The 26,222-nt window shown below is 40.0% G+C and overlaps 1 protein-coding gene and 1 long non-coding RNA gene across 4 annotated transcripts; both read right to left on the bottom strand.

Moving 5' to 3' along the window:
• Positions 1–1,803: 1,803 nt before the first annotated feature.
• Positions 1,804–8,841, bottom strand: LOC115131591 (uncharacterized). 2 transcript variants are annotated; one of them, XR_003863979.2, is made up of 4 exons: positions 8,717–8,841; positions 4,332–4,390; positions 3,085–3,248; positions 1,804–2,959 (listed from the first exon to the last, which is right to left on the bottom strand). It is a non-coding gene; the product is annotated as an uncharacterized LOC115131591 (long non-coding RNA). The 2 variants fall into 2 exon arrangements; XR_003863978.2 differs by lacking the exon at positions 4,332–4,390.
• Positions 8,842–10,751: 1,910 nt separating this feature from the next.
• Positions 10,752–25,675, bottom strand: LOC115131590 (class I histocompatibility antigen, F10 alpha chain-like). Of its 2 annotated transcripts, none has more exons than XM_065020477.1 (12): positions 25,494–25,675; positions 18,620–18,892; positions 18,153–18,443; positions 17,728–18,012; positions 17,388–17,510; positions 17,066–17,119; positions 16,011–16,049; positions 15,853–15,903; positions 15,019–15,048; positions 14,861–14,911; positions 13,559–13,597; positions 10,752–11,205 (listed from the first exon to the last, which is right to left on the bottom strand). In XM_065020477.1, the coding sequence occupies exons 1-12, from the start codon at positions 25,546–25,548 to the stop codon at positions 11,192–11,194; spliced, it is 1,305 nt and encodes a 434-aa protein (XP_064876549.1). In that variant the 5' UTR covers positions 25,549–25,675; the 3' UTR covers positions 10,752–11,191. The 2 variants fall into 2 exon arrangements, with proteins under 2 accessions (XP_064876549.1, XP_029519273.1); XM_029663413.2 differs by having other exon boundaries at positions 15,019–15,054.
• Positions 25,676–26,222: the final 547 nt, after the last annotated feature.

Consider the following 26,222-nt stretch of genomic DNA (forward strand, 5'->3'; position numbering starts at 1 on the left):
TTCTGGCTCTCACAGACCTGTAACTTCTTCTTTAAGAGGCTCCTCCACTCGTTACCTGGATTAATGGCATCTGTTTGAACTTGTTATCAGTATAAAAGACACCTGTCCACAACCTCAAACAGTCACACTCCAAACTCCACTATGGCCAAGACCAAAGAGCTGTCAAAGGACACCAGAAACAAAATTGTAGACCTGCACCAGGCTGGGAAGACTGAATCTGCAATAGGTAAGTAGCTTGGTTTGAAGAAATCAACTGTGGGGGCAATTATTAGGAAATGGAAGACATACAAGACCACTGATAATCTCCCTCGATCTGGGGCTCCACGCAAGATCTCACCCCGTGGGGTCAAAATGAGCACAAGAACGTTGAGCAAAAATCCCAGAACCACACGGCGGGACCTAGTGAATGACCTGCAGAGAGCTGGGACCAAAGTAACAAAGCCTACCATCAGTAACACACTACGCCGCCAGGGACTCAAATCCTGCAGTGACAGACATGTCCCCCTGCTTAAGCCAGTACATGTCCAGGCCCGTCTGAAGTTTGCTAGAGAGCATTTGGATGATCCAGAAGAAGATTGGGAGAATGTCATATGGTCAGATGAAACCAAAATATAACTTTTTGGTAAAAACCCAACTCATCGTGTTTGGAGGACAAAGAATGCTGAGTTGCATTCAAAGAACACCATACCTACTGTGAAGCATGGGGGTGGAAACATCATGCTTTGGGGCTGTTTTTCTGCAAAGGGACCAGGACGACTGATCCGTGTAAAGGAAAGAATGAATGGGGCCATGTATCGTGAGATTTTGAGTGAAAACCTCCTTCCATCAGCAAGGGCATTGAAGATGAAACGTGGCTGGGTCTTTCAGCATGACAATGATCCCAAACACACCGCCCAGGCAACGAAGGAGTGGCTTCGTAAGAAGCATTTCAAGGTCCTGGAGTGGCCTAGCTAGTCTCCAGATCTCAACCCCATAGAAAATCTTTGGAGGGAGTTGAAAGTCTGTGTTGCCCAGCAACAGCCCCAAAACATCACTGCTCTAGAGGAGATCTGCATGGAGGAATGGGCCAAAATACCAGCAACAGTGTGTGAAAACGCTGTGAAGACTTACAGAAAACGTTTGACCTCTGTCATTGCCAACAAAGGGTATAAAACAAAGGATTGAGATAAACTTTTGTTACTGACCTAATACTTATTTTCCACCATCATTTGCAAATAAATTCATAAAAAATCCTACAATGTGATTTTCTGGATTTTTTTTTCTCATAGTTGAAGTGTACATATGATGAAAATTACAGGCCTCTCATCTTTTTAAGTGGGAGAACGTGCACAATTGGTGGCTGACTAAATACTTTTTTGCCCCACTGTATATATATATATATATATATATATATATATAAAGATAAGTCAACTGATGTTGAACTTAAACAAACTCATTGTATTCTGCCACAATAATGCTCCTCTTTGTGGCTCTTGTGTGGGAACATGACAACATTTATCAGTAAGTTGATTTGACCTTGAAGGATGATGATCTTATCCTTGTCGATTTTCATACTAAAGCTGAAAGTATGTGAAGTATCCTAGGTTAATTGTGTCAAACAGAATGCTTGTTATTCTAGTGTTTCACTTTCTTGACAAATCTGTTCTTGATCATAAGTACAGTAACTGATCTGTCTCTCCTGTTTATGACTAATTTACCACGTGATTTACGATAAGTGATAAAAGCAACCTTTGCAATGAAAACAAGCATGAGTTTGTCGTGGAATTTCTTACACAGGGACACTCAAAGTCAATCTTAAATTAATCATAATTTATTGTAAGTGTGCTGGAGAGGTTCCAACCAACTCAATGCACCTACCACGTTTTAGGGAAGACCCAGACAGTGTCGAAGTAACAACATTTTATTACTAGAACAGGGGCCAGGCAAAATGACAGGTCAAGGGCAGGCAAAGGTCAGTAATCCAGAGTGTCCAAAAGGTACAGAACGGCAGACAGTCTCAGGGCAGGCAGAGGTCAATAATCCAGTGTAGTGGGGCAAGGTACAGGACGGCAGGCAGGGTCAGAGCAGGCAGAATGGTCAAAACCGGGAAAACAGGAACTATAGATAAGACAGGCGCAACGGGTAAACAGCTGGTAGGCTTGAAGTACAAAACAAATTGACAAACAGAGAACACAGGTATAAATACACAGGGGATAATGAGGGGAGATGGGAGACACCTGGTGGGTGTGGAGACAAGCACAAAGACAGGTGAAACAGATCAGGGTGTAACGGCACCATAATACACAAGTCAATCACAAGCTCTTCCTGGACAGTTCCAGCAGTTGTCTTATATACGGCTATACACAGACAAATTATATTTGTATGATTTAGCATAATTAATCATTACCGTTTTGTTTCATTCATGTCACCGACCAATACTGGTTCATAACATGTGGCAGACCAACACCTCACGAGGCTTCTTCTCTCTAAACTGAGACCTTGAAACTGAGATATATTTTGTTCTTTCTCAAAACAAGGTCTGGGTGTACTGCCAAATTGCAGATACTGATAGGTGAGGATTCGTTAAATCAGTCACTTGCACAAACACAGAAATTAGTTATCAGAAAAGCACAAACATAAAAATTCCCATTTCAAGTTATTTCTAAATTGTTCCTCATGTAATATTTTTGTAAACTCTGCTGTCTTTTTTGTATAATTTTTTGGTAAACCCAAGTCTTTTTCCACCTAAACGTTACCCAATAGTATCACTATACTATACATACTCAACTATAATCAACTACATTGACCCTGTTATGCTCAATGTGCAAAAGTGCAATTACAAAGTCTTTTGAGAGCGGTTACATTAGCTATATATCCTGTAGTTTACCTGTTGACACTTTGATGGTCATGGTGTCACTTTCAAACTTGCCTCCTTGTATTCAATGTAGGTGTTCATGTTACCATTCATCGGCATCTTCACCTATGCAGAGAGAGAGGGAGGGAGAAAATAAAAAAGAGAGAGAGAGAGAGATTCAGTAAGCAACAGGGAAAACGCATTGAAGACTGGCTTGGAAGAGGTTAACTAACAGACCAAGATCAACATACAGACAGAAAACCTGACAGACAGACTTCTTTAGTGTCTCCCCCTCTGGTTGGGATCCAGAACAGTCTGTAAAGGAGCACGTCTTGGCCTGAGTGTTCCCAGGTGACCCTGAAGCTCTCTGTGGAGACTTCACTGCTCCTCAGGTTGAGATGCTCTGGGACCGTCTCTGGATTAGACACAAAGGGTGAGTCATTTAAAAGAGAATACACATGACATACATTTTCCATCTAAATCGCATCCTAAAAACATTCATAATGTGTTGCACACAGGTAGTTCATAGAGAGTGTAACCAAATGAGATAGCTGCATAGGTTGGATGTAAAGGTGGCAATAAGTGTTACGAATTCCCTGCCAGTGACTCTTTTTAGCACCTCAAAACCCTAACTGACGTCTGCGGGAAAATGAGTCAATGAAAATGACATTTTTCCACTAAATCCTATTATTAAATTCCTAGGATAAAGAAAAGCAGCTCAGGACAGCAATACAGAAGAGCAATACAGTACAGTACAGTAGAGTAGATTAATATGTTGGACTAGCAACTATCTGGCCATCAGTTGTCGTAGCTGAATCAGAATTAGTAAGGTAACATAGATAAATAAGATGTTTTATTTACTTTCATAATATGCTTATGTGAGATACTTGTCATTAGAATGTATTCTTTTGGACTATACTGTTGGCAGTTGCACTTTTCCTTTCTTCTCTAGGGAAAAGTCACTTGGGGCCCAGAGAGGGGAGAGGTCAGGCTTGTCTTTTTCATGTCTGGTAATATGCAGAATATCAGAAAGGGAGAAGTCAGAATTGAACATTGTCTTCATATGTGAATGTATCTGTTAAACCATGTGAAGGGCTCCACAATGTCTGTACGCCAGTCACTCCCTCCTTTTTCCATTGGGGGGAGGTGTATGGCAGTGTCTGGAACCATTGTATTACCCCTCTGATGTTGAACTTATCTTTCATAGTATATGACCTCGAGGCTCACTCCCCTCATTGAGCTTGTCCAGGAGGGGGTGTATTTGAGATGGGAGTATCTAGAATTGACAATTGATATATGCCATTGGATGAGGTAATGTTTTGGTACTATGAAGTACAAAGAACGAGATTGGAACCTCGTCTTAGAGACCAAACTGAACGATAATGTATAGCTAATGCTATCTGGCTATGGGATACTCCTTTCTCAAGTAAAAGTTTAAATATAACTCTGACTTGTGTGTGGTTTATAACTCTCATCATTTAGTAATACAAACAATTACCACGACACAGTCTTCCTCCTTCAGTACCACTGTACCATACAGCTCTCCACAACTAACAACTGGGGAGAATAGAGGGGAGAAGAGAGGCAGTCTTACTGGTGGACCCCTATCATACAAAGCCAAGATGGTCACAGTGTACTCTGTCAATGACATCCGGTTGCTAAGCAACACTGGGTTTTCGTTGAATTCGCCCTATGGTCAAAGAAAAAGCAAGTGTGAAGGTGAGTATGAATTAATTTAATCTCAAAGATGTGTAGATGGCATTAATGTCCTTGTACAGTATTTACGTCCTGGCCAATATTGAAAACATTCATTCATTTTAAGAATAACAACAAATAACAATAACGGTACTGGGATGTCTGTGCTTCCTGGATTAGGCTTTTTTTTACTGTAGTAATTTTCAATTTACATTTCAGAAGGTGGTAACATTGAGCACAGTTACCTGCACACATTAATGCAATTACTGTGGATAGACAGGTTCATATAATAGTTTGTTTAAAACATTTACATGCTTTGCAAGAAGAACAATTTCCCTAATAATCCTGTTTACATGCACAATTCTGAAATCAGGCTACTGGTGGGATTTAGATAAATGCAGAAAATCGGCAATCAAAATAAACGTTTTACCACAGTGACCATGTTATTTTTGTGTAGACTTTGATTTGTGAAAACTATACACTTAACTAAAGTATTGATGTAAATGCAACAATTTCAGAGATTTTATTGAGTTACAGTTCATAGAAGGAAATCAGTCAGTTCAAATAAATCATTAGGCACTAATCTATGGATTTCACATGACTGGGCAGGGGCGCAGCCATGGATGGGTCTAGGAGGGCTTAGGCCCACCCACTTGGGAGCCAGGCCACTCACTGGGGTTCCAGGACCAGCCAATCCGAATTAATTTTCCCCCACAAACCCCCCCACACACACACACACACACACGTGGTCTGCGGTTGTGGGGATGGTTGGTTGTACTGCCAAATTCTCTACAATGACATTGGTAAAGAAATTAACATTCAATTCTCTGTTGGACATTCCTGCAGTCAGCATGCCAATTGTACACTCTCTGAAAACTTGAGACATCTGTGGCATTTTAGATTGGCCTTTTATTGTCCCCGGCAGAAGGTGCACCTGTGTAATTTAAAGACCCTTGCGCCCTTCGGTCTCAACGTAGACTTTGATCTGAAGCCATTCTTGTGATTATTGTGACTTTGCCATTGTAATTGTTTGTAAGCTTGTGTAGTCAACTTAATCTATGATCATATGCTATCCATTTGTTGTTTGTATGCTGTTCTTTGTATGACATTTTAATATTTGATTATTAACCAATAATATTAGGCCACTCTTGGCCATGATTACAAACACCTGTGTCTTGACACTATATAAACAAGTCATCCCACAGTGTTTGTGATTATACCCTGATGAAGACAGCTTGGCTGTCTAAATGTTGGTAATTACATTTTTGCATCTGAGCTCCTAGAGTGTGCAGCTTTCTTTTATTTTCAAGTGTTCTACTCCGTTAGCCAGCACCTCGTCTTAATAGGTGTGCGTTTCTTTTTCTTCTAGATAGCACCTGTGTAATGATCATGCTGTTTAGTCAGCTTCTTGATATGCTACACCTGTCAGGTGGACAGGTTATCTTGGCAAAAGAGAAATACTCACTAACAGGGATGTAAACAAATTTGTGCACAGGATTTGAGAGAAATAAGCTTTTTGTGTGCATGTATAACATGGACGCAGGGAGGCTGGAAGCAAGTGAAGTTAATGAGTTTAATTACAAAGACCATGGAACGATACAAAACAAGGGACATGTCTAGCATGTAAAACATAACAAATACTGCCTGAGGGGTGAATACAATGGAGTGTAGATAAAGGAGGAGTAATCAGGGAAGTGATGAAGTCCAGGTATGTCTGATGAGGCGCAGGAATGCGTAATGATGGTTGCCGGGTGTGCGTAATGATGGGTTGCCAGATTCTCACAAGCTCTGTCTGCACATGCGCAGATACACAGCTGGAACACCAATTAAGCCATTTACATGTCCTAATACTTTTAAATATTGCTCAGAAAACCAGGTGTTTTAATTGGCGTATGCTTACTTCGATTATGACCTTATGACAATTAAAATAAGCAGAGTAATGTGTTTACATGACCATATGCGGCCAACTGCCATTATCAAACCATTAGTGCGCATATAAACGTACTCATTATTTAATGTGTTGATGTAAAACCTAAGATTCACATGTTATCAAGTTTACCATGTGATTTGTTCTGGAAGGAAAAAAAAATATTTGGAAAGTGCAAAGCATTATTAGACACGTTTTAAACACGAACACTAAGGGCTCAATTCAATGCGTAGCACAGAATATCAGCGTTATAGAGCGGTTCATATTTAAAGGGACAATCTGCAGTTGCTACACACATTTTTGGTCTTATAAATTAATCAAGTTGTAGAAACATCTCAAGGATAATCAATGGAAGTAGTCAGACCCCTTGACTTTTCCAAACTTTTTTATGTTACAGACTTATTCTAAAATTAATTAAATTGTTTTTTTACATCAATCTACACACAATACTCCATAATGACAAAGCAAAAACAGGCCATAGAAATGTTTGAAAATGTATTAAAAATAAATAATTTGACATAATTATTCAGACCTTTTACTCAGTACTTTGTTGAAGCACCTTTGGCAGCGATTACAGCCTCAAGTCTTCTTGGGTATGACGCTACAAGCTTGGCACACCTGTATTTGGGGAGTTTCTACCATTCTTCTCTACAGATCCTCTCAAGATCTGTCAGGTTGGATGGAGAGTGTCGCTGCATAGCTATTTTCAGGTCTCTCCATATGTTCAATTGGGTTCAAGTCCGGGCTCTGGCTGGGCCACTCAAGGACATTGAGACTTGTCCCGAAGCCACTCCTGGTTTGTCTTGGCTGTGTGCTTAGGGTCATTGTCCTGTTGGAAGGTGAAACTTCATCCCAGTCTGAGGTCCTGGGTGCTATGGAGCAGGTTTTCATCAAGGATATCTCTGTACTTTGCTCCGTTCATCTTTCCCTCGATCCTGACTGGTCTCCCAGTCCCTGCCACTGAAAAACATCCCCACAGCATGATGCTGCCACCACCATGCTTCACCGTAGGGATGGTGCCAGGTTTCCAACAGAAGTGACGCCTGACATTCAGGCCAAAGAGTTCAAACTTGGTTTCACCAGACCAGAGAATCTTGTTTCTCAAGGTCTGAGAGTCTTTATTGTTGTCCTTCTGAAAGGTTTTCGCATCTCCACATAGGAACTCTGTCAGAGTGACCATCGTGTTCTTGGTCACCTCCCTGACCATGTCCCTTCTCCCCAGATTGCTCAGTTTGGCCAGGCGGCCAGTTCTAGGAGAGTCTCGGTGGTTCCAAACTTCTTCCATTTAAGAATGATGGAGGCCACTCTGTTATTGAGGACCACCAATGCTGCAGACATTTTTTGGTACCCTTCCCCAGATCTGTGCTTTGACTTATTCCTGTCTCGGGGGGCCACAGACAATTCCTTCGACCTCATGGCTTGGTTTTGCTCTGACATGCACTGTCAACTGTGGGGCCTTTATATAGACAGGTGTGTGCTTTTCCAATCATGTCCAATCAATTGAATTTACCACAGGTGAACTCCAATCAAGTTGTAGAAACATCTCAAGGATAATCAATGGAAACAGGATGCACAGGATGCACCTGAGCTCTTTCATAGGAAAAGGTCTAAATATTCATCTAAATAAGGTATTTCTGTTTTATATTTTTTATGAATTTGCAAACATTTATAAAAACCTGTTTTTGCTTTGTCATTATGGGGTATTGTGTGTAGATTTATGAGAAAAAAATATGTTTTATCCATCTTAGAATAAGGCTGTAACGTAACAAAATGTGGAAAAAGGGAAAGGGTCTGAATACTTTTCCGAATGCACTGTATACCAATTGATTCTTCAAGAATATAACTTGTAAATGCCTCATGAGCTTACTTCAACTGTCGTACCTCCTCAGAACACAAATTATACTTGTATACAAAGTAAATGTAAACAAACAGCATGTAGCCTCAAAACATGATTAAAACTTTAATTTTGACATCATGGATGGTCAGTCTTTGCATCCATAGCTCTGTTTATGATTTTCAGAGTGGTTAGCTACATTTCACCAGCCCAATCCTTCAGCTTTTTAACAAAACAGAGTCTGGGAAAATGCTTTGTTATTGTTTCAACTGCTGATTGCCCCTTTAAAGGTAATTTCCAATTGAGCTCACATATGCAGTGTTTACAGTGAATGCAGTCTCTGTAACTGCGGGAACATTGCCTTTAATCTTCAACGCTACGGATTGAATTGAGACCTGACTATGGCATAAAATCCAGCCATGCTTACCTTATGGGTCTTTACCCCGTTGGTCATGGCATAACAGCGGCAGAGGTTGGCCTTGAAGAGCTGTGGCCCACAGGTGAACGTTGCAGAAATGTGGTCGATTTTGGGGAATTGCAGGTTCTGCGCCGGGAGTGCTGGGAGAAGAAGGAGCATAGAAGTTTTAGACAAATGCCTTCTCTCTACAATAATATCAATGTGTGTCAAATTACATAAACACATTGTTATAAAACAATAATTGTATGAAACTTACATATTAAACATAGATCTTTGGAGGGGCTAAAGAGGGAATAAATAGAGAACATGAGTGTTTTATTTATGATTTCACATGTACAAATATGCCTTTTCTGTTATCCACATTTACACTATTTGAAGTTCAGATCACCATTCAATTGTTAGCTTGTTTGTTTAAATACTCAGTCCTTATTAGCCTCTTTCATAAGTACTCACAGTCAGCTCTACTGAATACTTTTTCCCCATATGCCATGAATTTAGAAACCCAGTCCACACACTCCTTCTCCAGGTAGCCCTTCGTGTACTGGTTGAGGATCTGCACCCCGTCCCACTTCCTCTTAGTCTGCAGAGCTTGATCAACTGGGGCCACCCACTGCATAGTGGCATCGTCAAAGGCCAGGAAGTCATCACCATCGTAGCTAATATTGGTCAGTGCCGTATATGAATTTCAATGTGCCATCACTCTGTTGGTCAATCTTACAGCCATGCTTCCACATAAGAAGATGGACATATGAGAAGAAAAACAAGTAGAAGAAGTGAGGGAATGACTTACCTATGGTATGGTATTGTTCTTAGAGTCAAGTAAATTGTCCTTTGCATTGTACTTAGAAGATTTACTAAAATAGCTACAGTAGGCTATGTAGAGTGATACAAATGCATTTGCTGTTTTTGAATGAAAATTCTACCCCAAAACTATATTTTGGTATTTGTTTCATTAGTTCATTGTTAACATAGTCTCAAAACGTTCTGCTGGTCAGCAATCAAGTTTTTTACATGCATCATATGGCAATGATTTCTGTATTTTGAAAGTTACATATCTTGAAAACTTGATCACTGACAAGCAAAACCTTTTGAAACTATGTCAACAATGGAACAAATTCCAAAATATAGTTTTTGGGTTGAGTTGTCCTTTAATAATCCTTACATATTTGTTCACCACTTTGCCTACAATGGTTATTGAAAGAGACCAAACTAAAACTGATCCTGGATCAACGAAATTAGACACTATAGGCTAATCGCGCTATAGCATTTCCAACCAATCAAACTGTCCATTTATGTTGCCAGATTAGATGGTTTTCACAGGTGTACAATCAGGTACAGTCAATGGAACTTGGCAGCAACAGGTAAAAGATAAACATTGTAGCCTAATTACCTATACTGTTTTAAGAACTAAATTGTAGTTACTAAGTAAGTAACTCATTCAGAATAACGATATAACAGAATAATAAATAACTTAACAAAACATTCCATTTTCACATGACACAATTGAACATAAATCCTTGAAATGTGCCTCTATAATAATAATTTGTCCACATGAAAACGAAAAGAAAACGTAGCAACTTGGCCAAAACAACATTTTACTTTCACTTTTAGCAACATTACAGATAAATACATATTCTTACCCACAGTCCACTGTCGAAAGTGTCCCAAAAAGGAACAAACGTGCGACAAAATACATTTTGAATGCTCACATGAATGTTGAATGGCGCGAAAATAATAATAATAGGGCTAGTGTAAATAAATTCTGGGTCAAATTTCCACGTGAGATGCAGTCCGACAACAGTGCACCTTCGCTTTCTCTATCAGGTGAACGCCAGTCTTTCTGCATGGAACGTGGTAAAACAAGTTTGGTTTGTTGTGTAAACTGTAATTGTAGCTAGGCCTACTTCATGCAATATGCGCATAATCTTACCTTTATTCATTGGTATATTTTATTATTGTAATGACTCAAAAGAACAGAAGAAACATGAAACAGTCAAATGTGGAATGCATTGTTGAACACATAAGTGCTACTGAGGCATTCACATTGGTTCATCAAAGCAGTCCTTTATTAATTATTAATTTATTATACTTTCCATTTTAAAAAAAACCTATTTAAAAAACAGTTCAGTGTGTGTGTGTAAGTGTTTCTGTGTGTGTTTCTGTGCGTGCAAAGATTGGTTTCTAGTTTAAAATAATCAATAATTTTAATCTACTGTGCAATACAAATAGACTAATGGTTCCAATACCAATAAATTAAAATGGTCAATCCGTTTGTTGAAAAATAATTTGGTACATTTTAATCAAACAAAGAATTCCACTATGATATTCAAAATATCAAAAAGTCAATAAATAAGTATTTCATATCCAAGCCAACCTGATCAAAATGATCAATGCATGGGAATGAAAACATCTAGATTGACAATATTTGCTGATTATTACAAAACAAAATCACACGTTCTTTGCTGGATTTGAATGCGTTGTCAGTCACTCCCCAATGGCTGAAAGAATAGAGAGAGATAGTCATTATGGGAATGGGTGCTTGCTTTTTATACTCCGGCTACAGCTGCACTAACAGTATGAATGCTAATGACAATAATATACTGAACAAAAATATAAATGCAACATGGAACAATTTAAAATATTTTTCTGAGTTAAAGTTCATATAAGAAAATCAGTCAGTTGAAATAAAAATAAAAACATTTGGCCCTAATCTATGGATTTCACATGACTGGGCAGGGGCGCACGATGCCATACATGTGATCTGCGGCTGTGAAAACGTTTGGACGTACTGCCAAATTCTCTAAAACAACGTTGGAGGTGGCTTATGGTAAAGAAATTAACATTCAATTCTCTGACAACAGCTCTGGTGGACATTCCTGAACTCGGCATGCCAATATAGCACGCCCCCTCAAAACTTGAGACATCTGTGGCATTGTGTTGTGTGACAAAACTGCACATTTTAGAGTGGATTTTTATTGTCCCCAGCACAAGGTCCACCTGTGAAATTATCATGCTGTTTCATCCACTTCTTGATATGCCACACCTGTCAGGTGAATGGATTATCTTGACAAAGGATAAAATTGTCACTATCAGGGATGTAAGCACATTGTGCACAACGTTTGAGAAAAATGATATTTTTGTGAGTAAGGAAAATGTCAGCTCATGAAACATGGGACCAGCACTTTACATGTTGCGTTTACAGTATATTTTTGTTAAGTGTACAATAATTTAGATAACTAAGAATTACACCTAAGCAAACATATTAATGGAGCAGTTAGTATTACACAGTGGTGGAAAACGTACCCAATCGTCATACTTGAGTAAAAGTAAAGATACCTTAATAGAAAATGACTGAAGTAAAAGTAAAGTCACCCAGTAAAATCCTACTTGAGTAAAAGTCTAAAAGTATTTGGTTTTAAATATACTTAAGTATCAAAAGTAAATGTAATTGCTAAAATATACTTAAGTATCAAAAGTTAAAGTATAAATCATTTCAAATTCCTATTATTAACAAACCCACCCAGCACAATTTTTAAAATATTTTTTTTAAGGATAGCCAGGGGCATGCTCCAACCCTCAGACATAATTTACAAACAAAGTATTTGTGTTTAGTGACTCTGCCAGATAAGAGGCAGTAGGGATGACCAGGGATGTTCTCTTGGTAAGTGTGTAAATTAGACCATTTTCCTGTCCTGCTTAGCATTCATAATGTAACAAGTACTTTCGGGTGTCAGGGAAAATGTATGGAGTAAAAAGTACATTATTTTAATTAGGAATGTAGTGGAGTAAAAGTATAAAGTTGTCAAAAATATAAATAGTAAAGTACAGATATCACAAAAATGACTTAAGTAGTACTTTAAAGTATATTTACTTAAGTACTTTAAATCACTGGTGTTACATGTCCATGTAGTCTCATGATGCTGATATTTGTAAAACAATGTTAGTTAATATATGGGTTGTACTTTCACTGGACATGTTAGTTAATATGGATTGTACTGTCAATGGGCATGTTAGTTAACATGTGTTTGTACTGTCAATGAGCATGTTAGTTAATATGGTTTGTACTGTTAATGGGAATGTTAGTTAATATATGGGTTGTACTGGCAAATGGCATGTTAGTTAATATGGGTTGTACTGTCAATGAGCAGGCACCAGTAGCCTAGTTGGATGCAGGGTGGTATGGCTGGAGTGCTCAGATACATAATAATACACTCAACAACAACTAATACCAGATAAAAACAGTAACTTTCAAGAATGAGATTGTATTACATTATATATACAGTACCAGTCAAAAGTTTAGACACACCTACTCATTCAAGGGTTTTTCTTTATTTTTTACTATTTTCTACATTGTAAAATAATAGTGACAACATCAAAACTATGAAATATCACATATGGAATCATGTAGTAACCAGAAAAGTGTTAACTAATCAAAATATATTTTAGATTCTTCAAAGTAGCCACCCTTTGCACATTCTTGGCATTCTCTCAACCAGCTTCATGAGGTAGTCACCTGGAATGGCTACTGTTTTGGTTACTACATGATTCCATATGTGTTATCTCATAGTTTTGATGTCTTCACTATTATTCTATAATGTAGAAAATAGTAAAAATAAAGAAAAACACTTGAATGAGTAGGTGTGTCCAAACTTTTGACTGGTACTGTATATATATATATATATAAATATATATATTACTTTTTTAAAGGACTAATTATATTACCTTCATTTGTCAGCATTACCTCACTCTCTAGCAGAACTAACATCAGCACTTCCATAGTTTCAGTTGCATTCACTGTCTATGTAAGTAATATAAGATAAAATAACTGGCAATACTTTTGAATAACATTACCTGAGTCAGAGGAAGTGCTGCTAGCGTCCTCTGTTGTCACTGGGAAAAGATAATCAATCTTTAGCTAGAAGCAGATATACAGTTATCATCATTGGTCGTCTATAGGCATGCATATTACCAATTGAAATTAGATTAATGAACTGAAAAATACTCATCACAAACAATGGTGTCACGCCTTGGTCATAGTATTTTGTGTTTTCGTTATATATTTGGTCAGGCCAGGGTGTGACATGGGTTTATTTGTTGTGTTTCATATTGGGGTTTTATAGGAATTGGGATTGCGGCTGAGTATGGGTGTAGCTTAGGTTTGGCTGCCTGAGGCGGTTCTCAATCAGAGTCAGGTGATTCTCGTTGTCTCTGATTGGGAACCATATTTAGGTAGCCGGGATTTCGCTGTGTATTTTGTGGGTGATTGTTCCTGTCTCTGTGTTAGTTAGCACCAGACAGGCTGTAATAGGTTTTCGCGCTTCGTTTGTTGTTTTTGTTTATTTGAGTTATTTCATGTATCGCTATTCTTCATTAAAGAACATGAGTAACCACCACGCTGCATTTTGGTCCGATCCTTGTTCTTCCTCTTCATCAGAGGAGGAGACAGACGAACGCCGTTACAAATGGGCTATTTCTAGTTCATAGTTTATATTCACTTCCTGATTTGACTGAACTGAAAACTACCCTGGTAGATAGATGTGACTTCTAAAATATGTTCTATTTACTTTCCTACCTTTTTACATTTCACTTCAGTATCATAATATTCCTACTGCGTACAGATCATTCATTAGTTAGTTAGAATTAATTTGTCATGTTGTTCACAGTGTCTAATGGCTTTTAACTCCTTGAGAAGCCTGTTCTTGAATATGACTCAGTCCTCCTCTCATGTTACAAGTGTATAATTATACCACATGATTTGTGATAAAGGTGATGAAAGCAACCTTTACACTGAAAAGTCAACATGACAGGCCTTGTTGTATTGTTCTTGCCTTCAGAAAACACAATGAAACCGTATTTTATATTAATGCCAGAAATTCATGTTAATTTTTCAAATGATGTTAGGGGGATGTTGGTTAATATACTGTATGTGGTTTGTACTGTCATTGGGCAAGCGCCAGTAGTTGGATGCAGGATTGTATGGCTGCTGGCGCCCAATCCGTTAAGTGTTCAGATACGTAATATTACATACAACAACAATTAACACCAGAAAAAAACAGGAACTTTCAAGAATGTGATCGGGAGGCCATGATTGTGTTAGATCATCTAACGAAATGTCAAAAAGGATGAAATGTCAAAAAGGATCAATTATATTACCTCCATTTGTCAGCATTGTCTCCCTCTCTAGACGTTCATTGCTGCCTTGACCTGGAACAGCAGAACTAACATCAGCACTTCCATAGTTTCAGTTGCATTCACTGTCTATGTAAGTAATATAAGATAAAATAACTGGCAATACTTTTGAATAACATTACCTGAGTCAGAGGAAGTGCTGCTAGCGTCCTCTGTCACTGGGAAAAGATAATCAATCTTTAGCTAGAAGCAGATATACAGTTATCATCATTGGTCGTCTATAGGCATGCATATTACCAATTGAAATTAGATTAATGAACTGAAAAATACTCATCACAAACAATGGGCTATTTCTAGTTCATAGTTTATATTCACTTCCTGATTTGACTGAACTGAAAACTACCCTGGTAGATAGATGTGACTTCTAAAATATGTTCTATTTACTTTCCTACCTTTTTACATTTCACTTCAGTATCATAATATTCCTACTCCGTACAGATCATTCATTAGTTAGTTAGAATTCATTTGTCATGTTGTTCACAGTGTCTAATGGCTTTTAACTCCTTGAGAAGCCTGTTCTTGATTATGACTCAGTCCTCCTCTCATGTTACAAGTGTATAATTATACCACATGATTTGTGATACAGGTGATGAAAGCAACCTTTACACTGAAAAGTCAACATGACAGGCCTTGTTGTATTGTTTTTGCCTTCAGAAAACACAATGAAGCCGTATTTTATATTAATGCCAGAAATTCATGTTAATTTTTCAAATGATGTTAGGGGGATGTTGGTTAATATACTGTATGTGGTTTGTACTGTCATTGGGCAAGCGCCAGTAGTTGGATGCAGGATTGTATGGCTGCTGGCGCCCAATCCGTTAAGTGCTCAGATACGTAATATTACATACAACAACAATTAACACCAGAAAAAAACTGGAACTTTCAAGAATGTGATCGGGAGGCCATGATTGTGTTAGATCATCTAACGAAATGTCAAAAAGGATCAATTATATTACCTCCATTTGTCAGCATTGTCTCCCTCTCTAGACGTTCATTGCTGCCTTGACCTGGAACAGCAGAACTAACATCAACACTTCCATAGTTTCAGTTGCATTCACTGTCTATGTAAGTAATATAAGATAAAATAACTGGCAATACATTTGAAGAACATTACCAGAGTCAGAGGAAGTGCTGCTAGCAACATCTTTTGTCACTAAAATAGAATATAATCAATTAGTTAGATACAGAAATACAGTATTCAGTGATGATCATTGGTCATCTATAGGCATGCATATTCCCAATTGAAATTAAATTAATTAACTGAAAAATCCTCATAGCACACAATGGGCAATTTAAAAAGTAGGAATTTAATTAACTTCCTAATTTGACTGATTCGAAAAATATCCGCCTAGAAGATGTGACTTTAAATTTAACGTCAGTGTCATAATACTCCTATTCAGTACAGATTATTCTTTAGTTAGTTAGAATTTATTTGTCATCTTGTTCCCCAAATTGTTCACAGTGTCTAACTGCTAGTTATTCTTTAGGTGTTCCCTTTTTAAACCTTTTATTGACTATGACACACAGTCCTCATTTTACAAGTCTATAAAGCACATGACTTGTGATAAAGGTGATTAAAGCAACCTTTGCACCGAAAAGCAAACATGACAGGCCCTGTTGTATTGTTCCTTGTAAAACTCACTGTTAAAACTCCATGAAGGCATTTTTTTATAATACCAGGAATCAATGTTCTCAGTCAATCATTCTTAATTGTAATTATGAACTACACTCTGTTGCGTGAAAATAAATTGGAGCCTTCTCTGCTTTTAACAACTGTAAAACATAATATGACCAGTCTTCAAAATGGCCGCTCCATTCCCATTGCCAAAAAGTAACAGAGTCATTTGAAAAGAATAACTCTGCAAGTCCATAGTTAAGTCTGTTTGATTAACATTTAGCTTTATACTGATCGCCATTGTCCAAAACAACAAGTAGACAATATGGGGCCAAACTACTCATCAGTATGTGATTAATAACCATGATTGATGTGTAAAAACAAGGATTAAGGGGTCTGTCATTAATCCTCACAAGACATAATTCAATCATTACAATTAACTCTCATAAAATGGCCCATCATTATACACATCCTTACCAGATCTTTGGTGTTGCTGTGCTACTGATATAGATGTAAATGTTAAAGAAAGGAAAATGACATTGTATCAACAGTACCATTCAGAGGTGCCTGATTCCCAGTAGGCATTAGAGCTCCTGTTTGACCAGCACCTAAAACAACGGTGCAAGATGTTAATGCAAAATATAACAGGATTTTATGAAATGAGTATCAGAAACAGTGGGAAGAAACACGTGGGTACAATACTTTGTTTGACCTCCTGACTTGAGATTAATTAAAGTCATGCCCTGATGTCAAAAAAGGTTGCAATATGCCTACTCTCTTCAGAAATGACCATAATCGCTTCAGTTGATCTCACAGAACAACAATAAGAAGAAAAAGAAACAGACTTGAAATTAATTCACAATGTGAGAAACTTACATATTGTGCCTGTCCTCCAAAGAACCAAAAGTAAGGTAACCATGGCTAACAGGAGGACCACCGCAACAACAACAGCAACAATGACAGCAACTGTGCCTTGGCTACAATCACAGCATTTTCCATCTGCATGGAAGACAAGATAAGAGGACATATTCACCATTAACAATAACATCTTATACAATGAGCTTGAAAAAAACAGGAATCACATTTTAATCATCTGCATTCATGACCTCATAAGAGACTCATAAACGTCTGATTTTACCACAATTGATAACAGCTAATAACGTGTTTGTTAAAAATATATACAGCACCGGTTTATTAAATATAAGGACTACTTTACCCCATTTGACCACAATTGGCTCCTTCAACGTTCTATGGTTGACAAAGCATTCATAAGTTTCCTTGTCTGCCTCTGGAATCTGCACACTCATCCTGATCTGGTAGCTCTCTTCATCATTGGGTAAGACTCCGTCAGACTGCACTCCATCTTGTTTGGTCAATTGGACTCCATTCTTCTTAATATGCATTAGTACATCTTTGGGATAGAAACCTGTGGCCATGCAGGTCAGTCGAATATGTCCTGCAATTTTGGCTTTTTTAGCAAATGCATAGACCTTTGGAGGTGCTAAAGAGGGAAGAAACAGAGAACATGAGTGTTTCATTCTGATTTCACATGTACAAATATGCCAATTCTGTATTCCACATGTACACTATTTGAAGTTCAGATCACCATTCAAATGTTAGCTTGTTTTTAAAAATACTCACAGTGCTTATTAGCCTCTTTGTCCCCATATGCCATGAATTTGGACAGCCAGTCTACACACTCCTTCTCCAGGTAGCCCTTGGTGTACTGGTTGAGGATCTGCACCCCGTCCCACTTCCTCTTAGTCGGCAGAGCTTGATCAACTGGGGCCACCCACTGCATAGTGGCATCGTCAAAGGCCAGGAAGTCATCACCATCGTAGCTGTATTGGTCAGTGCCCTTTATGAATTTCAATGTGCCGTCTGGCTGTTTGTCAATCTCACAGCCATGCCTCCACTGAAGGATATGGACACCTGAAAGGAAAAACAAGTAGAATAGGAGAGGGAATGACTTACCTATGGTATGGTCAAGTCGTCTTTAATTTATTTTTTGGCATTATACTTAGAAGTTCATCCATTATCTTAGAGTTTCAGTAAAATATCTACGGTAGGCTATGTAGAGTGATACAAATGCAAGAGTGGTTTCTCACCAGTGTTGTTGTGCCTCATGCGGTTCATCAGGATGTCGACGTTGACTTTGAACCACTGCTCCTTGCTTTTGCGTGACTGAGTGCCTTTTTCCCAGTAGTCTGCTGGCAGCTTCTCCCTCATCCAGTCCTGTTTGGGAATCTTCTTTTTATCCACACTGTCATAGTAATCGATCTGTCTGTTATTCATCAGGCCCATGGCAGTGAACTCATGGATACCAGGCAATTCAACTGGCTTTGAGAGGGCCGTGTAGATGTAGCTCAGCGACAATGTCTCTAATGGTTACAAAGGGGAGCAAATGGGTTAGACACAACTCCTTAGTAGAGACGTATGTAAAAGAAAGAAAGTGAAGGGAATTCTAAAAAAAGGTCTAGATAATAGTAACATCATAGCCATTGTCTTGGTATGAAATCTAGGCTACCGAATCAATCAATCTGATATTTTATTGAAACTTTGTATAGTTAAATGATGTATTAGACTCATTTGTTATTTTAAAAGATACTAAAGAAGACTCAATTGAGAAAAAGCACTTTTATGTGCCAGTCATGCTATACTGAATAAAAATATAAATGCAACATGCAACAATTTCAAAGATTTGACTGAGTTACAGTTCATATAAGGAAATCAATCAATCTAAAATAAATGTATTAGGCCCTAATCTATGGATTTCACATGACTGAGAATACAAAAATGCATCTGTTGGTCACAGATACTTTTTTTTTTTTTAAAGGTAGGGGCATAGATCATAAAACCAGTCAGTATCTGGTGTGACCACCATTTGCCTCATGCAACGCGACACATGTCCTTTGCATAGAGTTGATCAAGCTGGTGATTGTGGCCTGTGGAATATTGTCCCACTCCTCTTCAATGGCTGTGCAAAGTTGCTGGATATTGGCGGGAACTGCAACACGCTGTTTTACACTTCGATCCAGAGCATCCCAAACATGTCTGGTGAGTATGCATGCTATGGAAGAACTGGGACACATTCAGCATCCAAGAATTGTGTACAGATCCTTGAGATCCATGAGGTGATGGCGGCAGATGAATTGCACGACCATGGGCATCAGGATCTCGTCACGGTATCTCTGTGCATTCAAATTGCCATCGATAAAATACAATTGTGTTTGTTATCCGTAGCGTATGCCTGCCCATACCATAACCCCATAGCTACCTACCTGGGGCGGCATGTGCCTAGTGGTTAGAGTGTTGGGCCAGTAACCGAAAGGTTGCTAGATCAAATCCCTGAGCTGACAAGGTAAAAAATATGTTGATCTGCCCCTGAACAAGGTAGTTAACCCACTGTTCCTAGGCTGCCATTGTAAACAGACTCACCCCATCGCGACGTCCCCCAAAGGCTAACTCTCTAGCCCTTGCTATCTCCCTGCTTGCTAATTCGGCCTGCTAACTGCTAGCTTGTCTAGCTCCGGTCCGCTAACTGCTACCTTGTTTAGCCCGGGCCTACGAACTGTTAGCTTGTTAGCACAGGCCTGCTAACCGTCTGAATCGCCGCGTCCCAAACACTCACTGGACCCATATTTACTTTCTATCTATTTTTAATTTTTTAATTTGTTTATACCTTCGGGAAACCTGCCTCACCCAATGTGATACGTAATCGCTATTATTTTTAATTTTTAGAACACACTCAAGAACCTCCAGAAGCTAACCAGCTAACTAGCTACAAGCTATTTAGTCATTGTTATTTTATTTTTTTAACACTCGCCAGTCCAGCTTCCCTGCCCCATCCACCGCTGCCCCCTGGACACTGATCTCTTGGCTACATAGCTGATGCACGCTGGACTGTCCATTAATCACGGTACTCCACCTCTGACCTCAGGCCACCTCTGGCCTGCTCGCCTCCCTACCACTGAGGAAGTACAGTTCCCGCTCAGCCCAGTCAAAACTGTTCGCTGCTCTGGCCCCCCAATGGTGGAACAAACTCCCTCACGACGCCAGGACAGCGGAGTCAATCACCACCTTCCGGAGACACCTGAAACCCCACCTCTTTAAGGAATACCTAGGATAGGATAAAGTAATCCTTCTCACCCCCCCCCCCTTAAAAGACTTAGATGCACTATTGTAAAGTGGCTGTTCCACTGGATGTCATAAGGTGAAAGCACCAATTTGTAAGTCGCTCTGGATAAGAGCGTCTGCTAAATGACTTAAATGTAATGTAAATGTAATCTGTTGGCCCCGTTGCCTAGTCAACGCCATTTTACCTGCTGTTGTTGTGCTAGCTGATTAGCTGTTGTTGTCTCACCAACTGTTTTAGCTAGCTTTCCCAATTGAACACCTGTGATTACTGTATGCCTCGCTGTATGTCTCTCTCAAATGTCAATATGCCTTGTATACTGTTGTTCAGGTTAGTTATCATTGTTTTAGTTCACAATTGAGCCCCTAGTTCCACTCTTCATACCCCTGATAACTCCTTTGTCCCACTTCCCACACATGCGGTGACCTCACCCATTACAACCAGCATGTCCAGAGATACAACCTCTCTCATCATCACCCAGTGCCTGGGCTTACCTCCGCTGTACCCGCACCCCACCATACCCCTGTCTGCGCATTATGCCCTGAATATATTCTACCATGCCCAGAAACCTGCTCCTCTTATTCTCTGTCCCCAACGCTCTAGGCGACCAGTTTTGATAGCCTTTAGCCGCACCCTCATACTACTCCTTCTCTGTTCCGCGGGTGATGTGGAGGTAAACCCAGGCCCTGCATGTCCCCAGGCACCCTCATTTGTTGACTTCTGTGATCGAAAAAGCCTTGGTTTCATGCATGTCAACATCAGAAGCCTCCTCCCTAAGTTTGTTTTACTCACTGCTTTAGCACACTCTGCTAACCCTGATGTCCTTGCTGTGTCTGAATCCTGGCTCAGGAAGGCCACCAAAAATTCTGAGATTTCCATACCCAACTATAACATCTTCCGTCAAGATAGAACTGCCAAAGGGGGAGGAGTTGCAGTCTACTGCAGAGATAGCCTGAAAAGTAATGTCATACATTCCATGTCCATACCCAAACAGTTCGAACTACTAATTTTGAAAATTACTCTCTCCAGAAATAAGTCTCTCACTGTTGCCGCCTGCTACCGACCCCCCTCAGCTCCCAGCTGTGCCCTGGACACCATTTGTGAATTGATCGCCCCCCATCTAGCTTCAGAGTTTGTTCTGTTAGGTGACCTAAACTGGGATATGCTTAACACCCCGGCAGTCCTACAATCTAAGCTAGATGCCCTCAATCTCACACAAATCATCAAGGAACCCACCAGGTACAACCCTAACTCTGTAAACAAGGGCACCCTCATAGATGTCATCCTGACCAACTGGCCCTCCAAATACACCTCCGCTGTCTTCAACCAGGATCTCAGCGATCACTGCCTCATTGCCTGTATCCGCTACGGAGCCGCAGTCAAACGACCACCCCTCATCACTGTCAAACGCTCCCTAAAACACTTCTGTGAGCAGGCCTTTCTAATCGACCTGGACCGGGTATCCTGGAAGGACATTGACCTCATCCCGTCAGTTGAGGATGCCTGGTCATTCTTTAAAAGTAACTTCCTTACCATTTTAGATAAGCATGCTCCGTTCAAAAAATGCAGAACTAAGAACAGATACAGCCCTTGGTTCACTCCAGAGCTGACTGCCCTCGACCAGCACAAAAACATCCTGTGGCGGACTGCAATAGCATCGAATAGTCCCCGTGATATGCAACTGTTCAGGGAAGTCAGGAACCAATACACGCAGTCAGTCAGGAAAGCTAAGGCCAGCTTCTTCAGGCAGAAGTTTGCATCCTGTAGCTCCAACTCCAAAAAGTTCTGGGACACTGTGAAGTCCATGGAGAACAAGAGCACCTCCTCCCAGCTGCCCACTGCACTGAGGCTAGGTAACACGGTCACCACCGATAAATCCATGATTATCGAAAACTTCAATAAGCATTTCTCAACGGCTGGCCATGCCTTCCGCCTGGCTACTCCAACCTCGGCCAACAGCTCCACCCCCCCGCAGCTCCTCGCCCAAGCCTCTCCAGGTTCTCCTTTACCCAAATCCAGATAGCAGATGTTCTGAAAGAGCTGCAAAACCTGGACCTGTACAAATCAGCTGGGCTTGACAATCTGGACCCACTATTTCTGAAACTATCCGCCGCCATTGTCGCAACCCCTATTACCAGCCTGTTCAACCTCTCATATCGTCTGAGATCCCCAAGGATTGGAAAGCTTCCGCAGTCATCCCCCTCTTCAAAGGGGGAGACACCCTGGACCCAAACTGTTACAGACCTATATCCATCCTGCCCTGCCTATCTAAGGTCTTCGAAAGCCAGGTCAACAAACAGGTCACTGACCATCTCGAATCCCACCGTACCTTCTCCGCTGTGCAATCTGGTTTCCGAGCCGGTCACGGGTGCACCTCAGCCACACTCAAGGAACTAAACGATATCATAACCGCCATCGATAAAAGACAGTACTGTGCAGCAGTCTTCATCGACCTTGCCAAGGCTTTCGACTCTGTCAATCACCATATTCTTAACGGCAGACTCAGTAGCCTCGGTTTTTCGGATGACTGCCTTGCCTGGTTCACCAATTACTTTGCAGACAGAGTTCAGTGTGTCAAATCGGAGGGCATGCTGTCCGGTCCTCTGGCAGTCTCTATGGGGGTGCCACAGGGTTCAATTCTCGGGCCGACTCTTTTCTCTGTATATATCAATGATGTTGCTCTTGCTGCGGGCGATTCCCTGATCCACCTCTACGCAGACGACACCATTCTATATACTTTCGGCCCGTCATTGGACACTGTGCTATCTAACCTCCAAACGAGCTTCAATGCCATACAACACTCCTTCCGTGGCCTCCAACTGCTCTTAAACGCTAGGAAAACCAAATGCATGCTTTTCAACCGATCGCTGCCTGCACCCGCATGCCCGACTAGCATCACCACCCTGGATGGTTCCGACCTTGAATATGTGGACATCTATAAGTACCTAGGTGTCTGGCTAGACTGCAAACTCTCCTTCCAAACTCACATCAAACATCTCCAATCGAAAATCAAATCAAGAGTCGGCTTTCTATTCCGCAACAAAGCCTCCTTCACTCACGCCGCCAAGCTTACCCTAGTAAAACTGACTATCCTACCGATCCTCGACTTTGGCGATGTCATCTACAAAATGGCTTCCAACACTCTACTCAGCAAACTGGATGCAGTCTATCACAGTGCCATCCGTTTTGTCACTAAAGCACCTTATACCACCCACCACTGCGACTTGTATGCTCTAGTCGGCTGGCCCTCGATACATATTCGTCGCCAGACCCACTGGCTCCAGGTCATCTACAAGTCCATGCTAGGTAAAGCTCCGCCTTATCTCAGTTCACTGGTCACGATGGCAACACCCATCCGTAGCACGCGCTCCAGCAGGTGTATCTCACTGATCATCCCTAAAGCCAACACCTCATTTGGCCGTCTTTCGTTCCAGTACTCTGCTGCCTGTGACTGGAACGAATTGCAAAAATCGCTGAAGTTGGAGACTTTTATCTCCCTCACCAACTTCAAACATCAGCTATCTGAGCAGCTAACCGATCGCTGCAGCTGTACATAGTCTATTGGTAAATAGCCCACCCATTTTCACCTACCTCATCCCCATACTGTTTTTATTTATTTACTTTTCTGCTCTTTTGCACACCAATATCTCTACCTGTACATGATCATCTGATCATTTATCACTCCAGTGTTAATCTGCAAAATTGTAATTATTCGCCTACCTCCTCATGCCTTTTGCACACATTGTATATAGACTCCCCCTTTTTTTCTACTGTGTTATTGACTTGTTAATTGTTTACTCCATGTGTAACTCTGTGTTGTCTGTTCACACTGCTATGCTTTATCTTGGCCAGGTCGCAGTTGCAAATGAGAACTTGTTCTCAACTAGCCTACCTGGTTAAATAAAGGTGAAATATATATATATATTTTTAAATAAGAATTTGTTCTTAACTGACTTGCCTAGTTAAACAAAGGTAAAATAAAAATATATATAATAATACACAGGGTCTGCGGGTTGTGAGGCCGGTTGGACGTACTGTCATCATTTTCTAAAACGACGTTGGAGGCGGCTTTTGGTCGAGAAAATAACATGAAATTCTCTGGCAACAGCTCTGGTGGACAGTCCTGCAGTCAGCATGCCAATTGTACCCTCAAAACGTGAGACATCTGTGGCATTGTGTTGTGTGACAAAGCTGCACATTATAGAGTGGCCTTTTATTGTCCCCAGCACCAGGTAGACCTGTGTAATGATCGTGCTGTTTAATCAGCTTCTAGATATGCCCGATCTGTCAGGTAGCTGGATTATCTTGGCAAAGTAGTAATGCTCACTAACAGGGATGTAAACACATTTGTGTCAACATTTTTGAATAATAACCTTTTTGTGCACTTTACATGTTGTCTTTATATTTTTGCTGAGTGTATATAGCCTTATCACCTGACAACTGGCAGTTCCAACCAATCAAACTGTCTTATCATGTTGCTGGGTAAAAAACATTTTCTCAGGTGTGCAATCAATGGAACTTGTCAGCGGCAACAAAGAAGCATCACAATATAAGGGCTGACAGAACTAGCCTACCATTAAACAGAAAGTTGGAGTCGTCATCAATAACATGAACATAACATTAAAAAACATTTATATTTTGAAAGTCGGTGAATAATCCTATTTTTTATATTTAAGGTGCAGCATATCAAAACATGAACTTCAGTCCACTAATATAATAGGCTAGTCACTGAAAATGGCTTTTTAAGTTTATTATTGATTTGATAAATAATGTAGGCTATATACGGCTTTGCCAAGAGCTTTTACTTTAACTTGTGACACATTTTCTAGAAGTAAAATCATTCTTACCACTGTTCACCGTTGAAAGTGTCCCAAACAAGAGCAAAACTACGACAAAATACATTTTGAATCCTCACGTATTGTAAATTACCCTAAAATATATAAATATCTTAAATTCTGTGTCAAATTCAGATTCCCCCACAGTGCTATGACTGCGCACTCTTAGCTTTTTCTAACAAGGAAACTCCTGTGTTGAGCCTGATCATAAAGTGGAACAGGTGTTGGTACAAAGTCCAAAGTCTTTTCTTTGATATGACTGTACTTCATAAGCAATTGTCAGCCATATCCTTCACTTTTTCCACATTTTGTTACGTTATAGCCTTATTCTAAAATGGATGAAATCATTCCCCCCATGACTCTACACACAATAACCGATAATGACAAACTGATTTAAAAATATATATATATATTGTTGCAAATGTTTTAAAAAATTGAAACAGAAAATACCTTATGTACGTAAGTATTCAGACCCTTCGCTATGAGACTCGAAATTGAGCTCATGTGCTATTGATCATCCTTGAGATGTTTCTACAACTTGATTGGATTCCACCTGTGGTAAATTCAATTGATTGGACAGGATTTGGAAAGGCACACACCTTTCTATATAAGGTCTCAAAGTTGACAGTGCATGTCAGATAAAAAACCAAGCCATGAGGTCGAAGGAATTGTCCGTAGAGCTCCAAGACAGGACTATGTCGAGGCACAGATTACATTTTTATTTAACCTTTATTTAACTAG

This window comes from Oncorhynchus nerka, linkage group LG7 (genome assembly GCF_034236695.1).
Source record: "Oncorhynchus nerka isolate Pitt River linkage group LG7, Oner_Uvic_2.0, whole genome shotgun sequence".
NCBI classification, from domain to species: Eukaryota; Metazoa; Chordata; class Actinopteri; order Salmoniformes; family Salmonidae; genus Oncorhynchus; species Oncorhynchus nerka.

Excerpts from the sequence above, each read along its gene's own strand:
- LOC115131590 (XM_029663413.2), bottom strand. The coding sequence starts at position 25,548 with ATGTATTTTGTCGTAGTTTTGCTCTTGTTTGGGACACTTTCAACGGTG. Across the intron at positions 18,444-18,619 it reads CATGAGGCACAACAACACTG|GTGTCCATATCCTTCAGTGG; the intron begins GTGAGAAACCAC and ends TTTTCCTTTCAG. Across the intron at positions 16,050-17,065 it reads GAATCAGGCACCTCTGAATG|TGACAAAAGATGTTGCTAGC; the intron begins GTACTGTTGATA and ends ATTCTATTTTAG.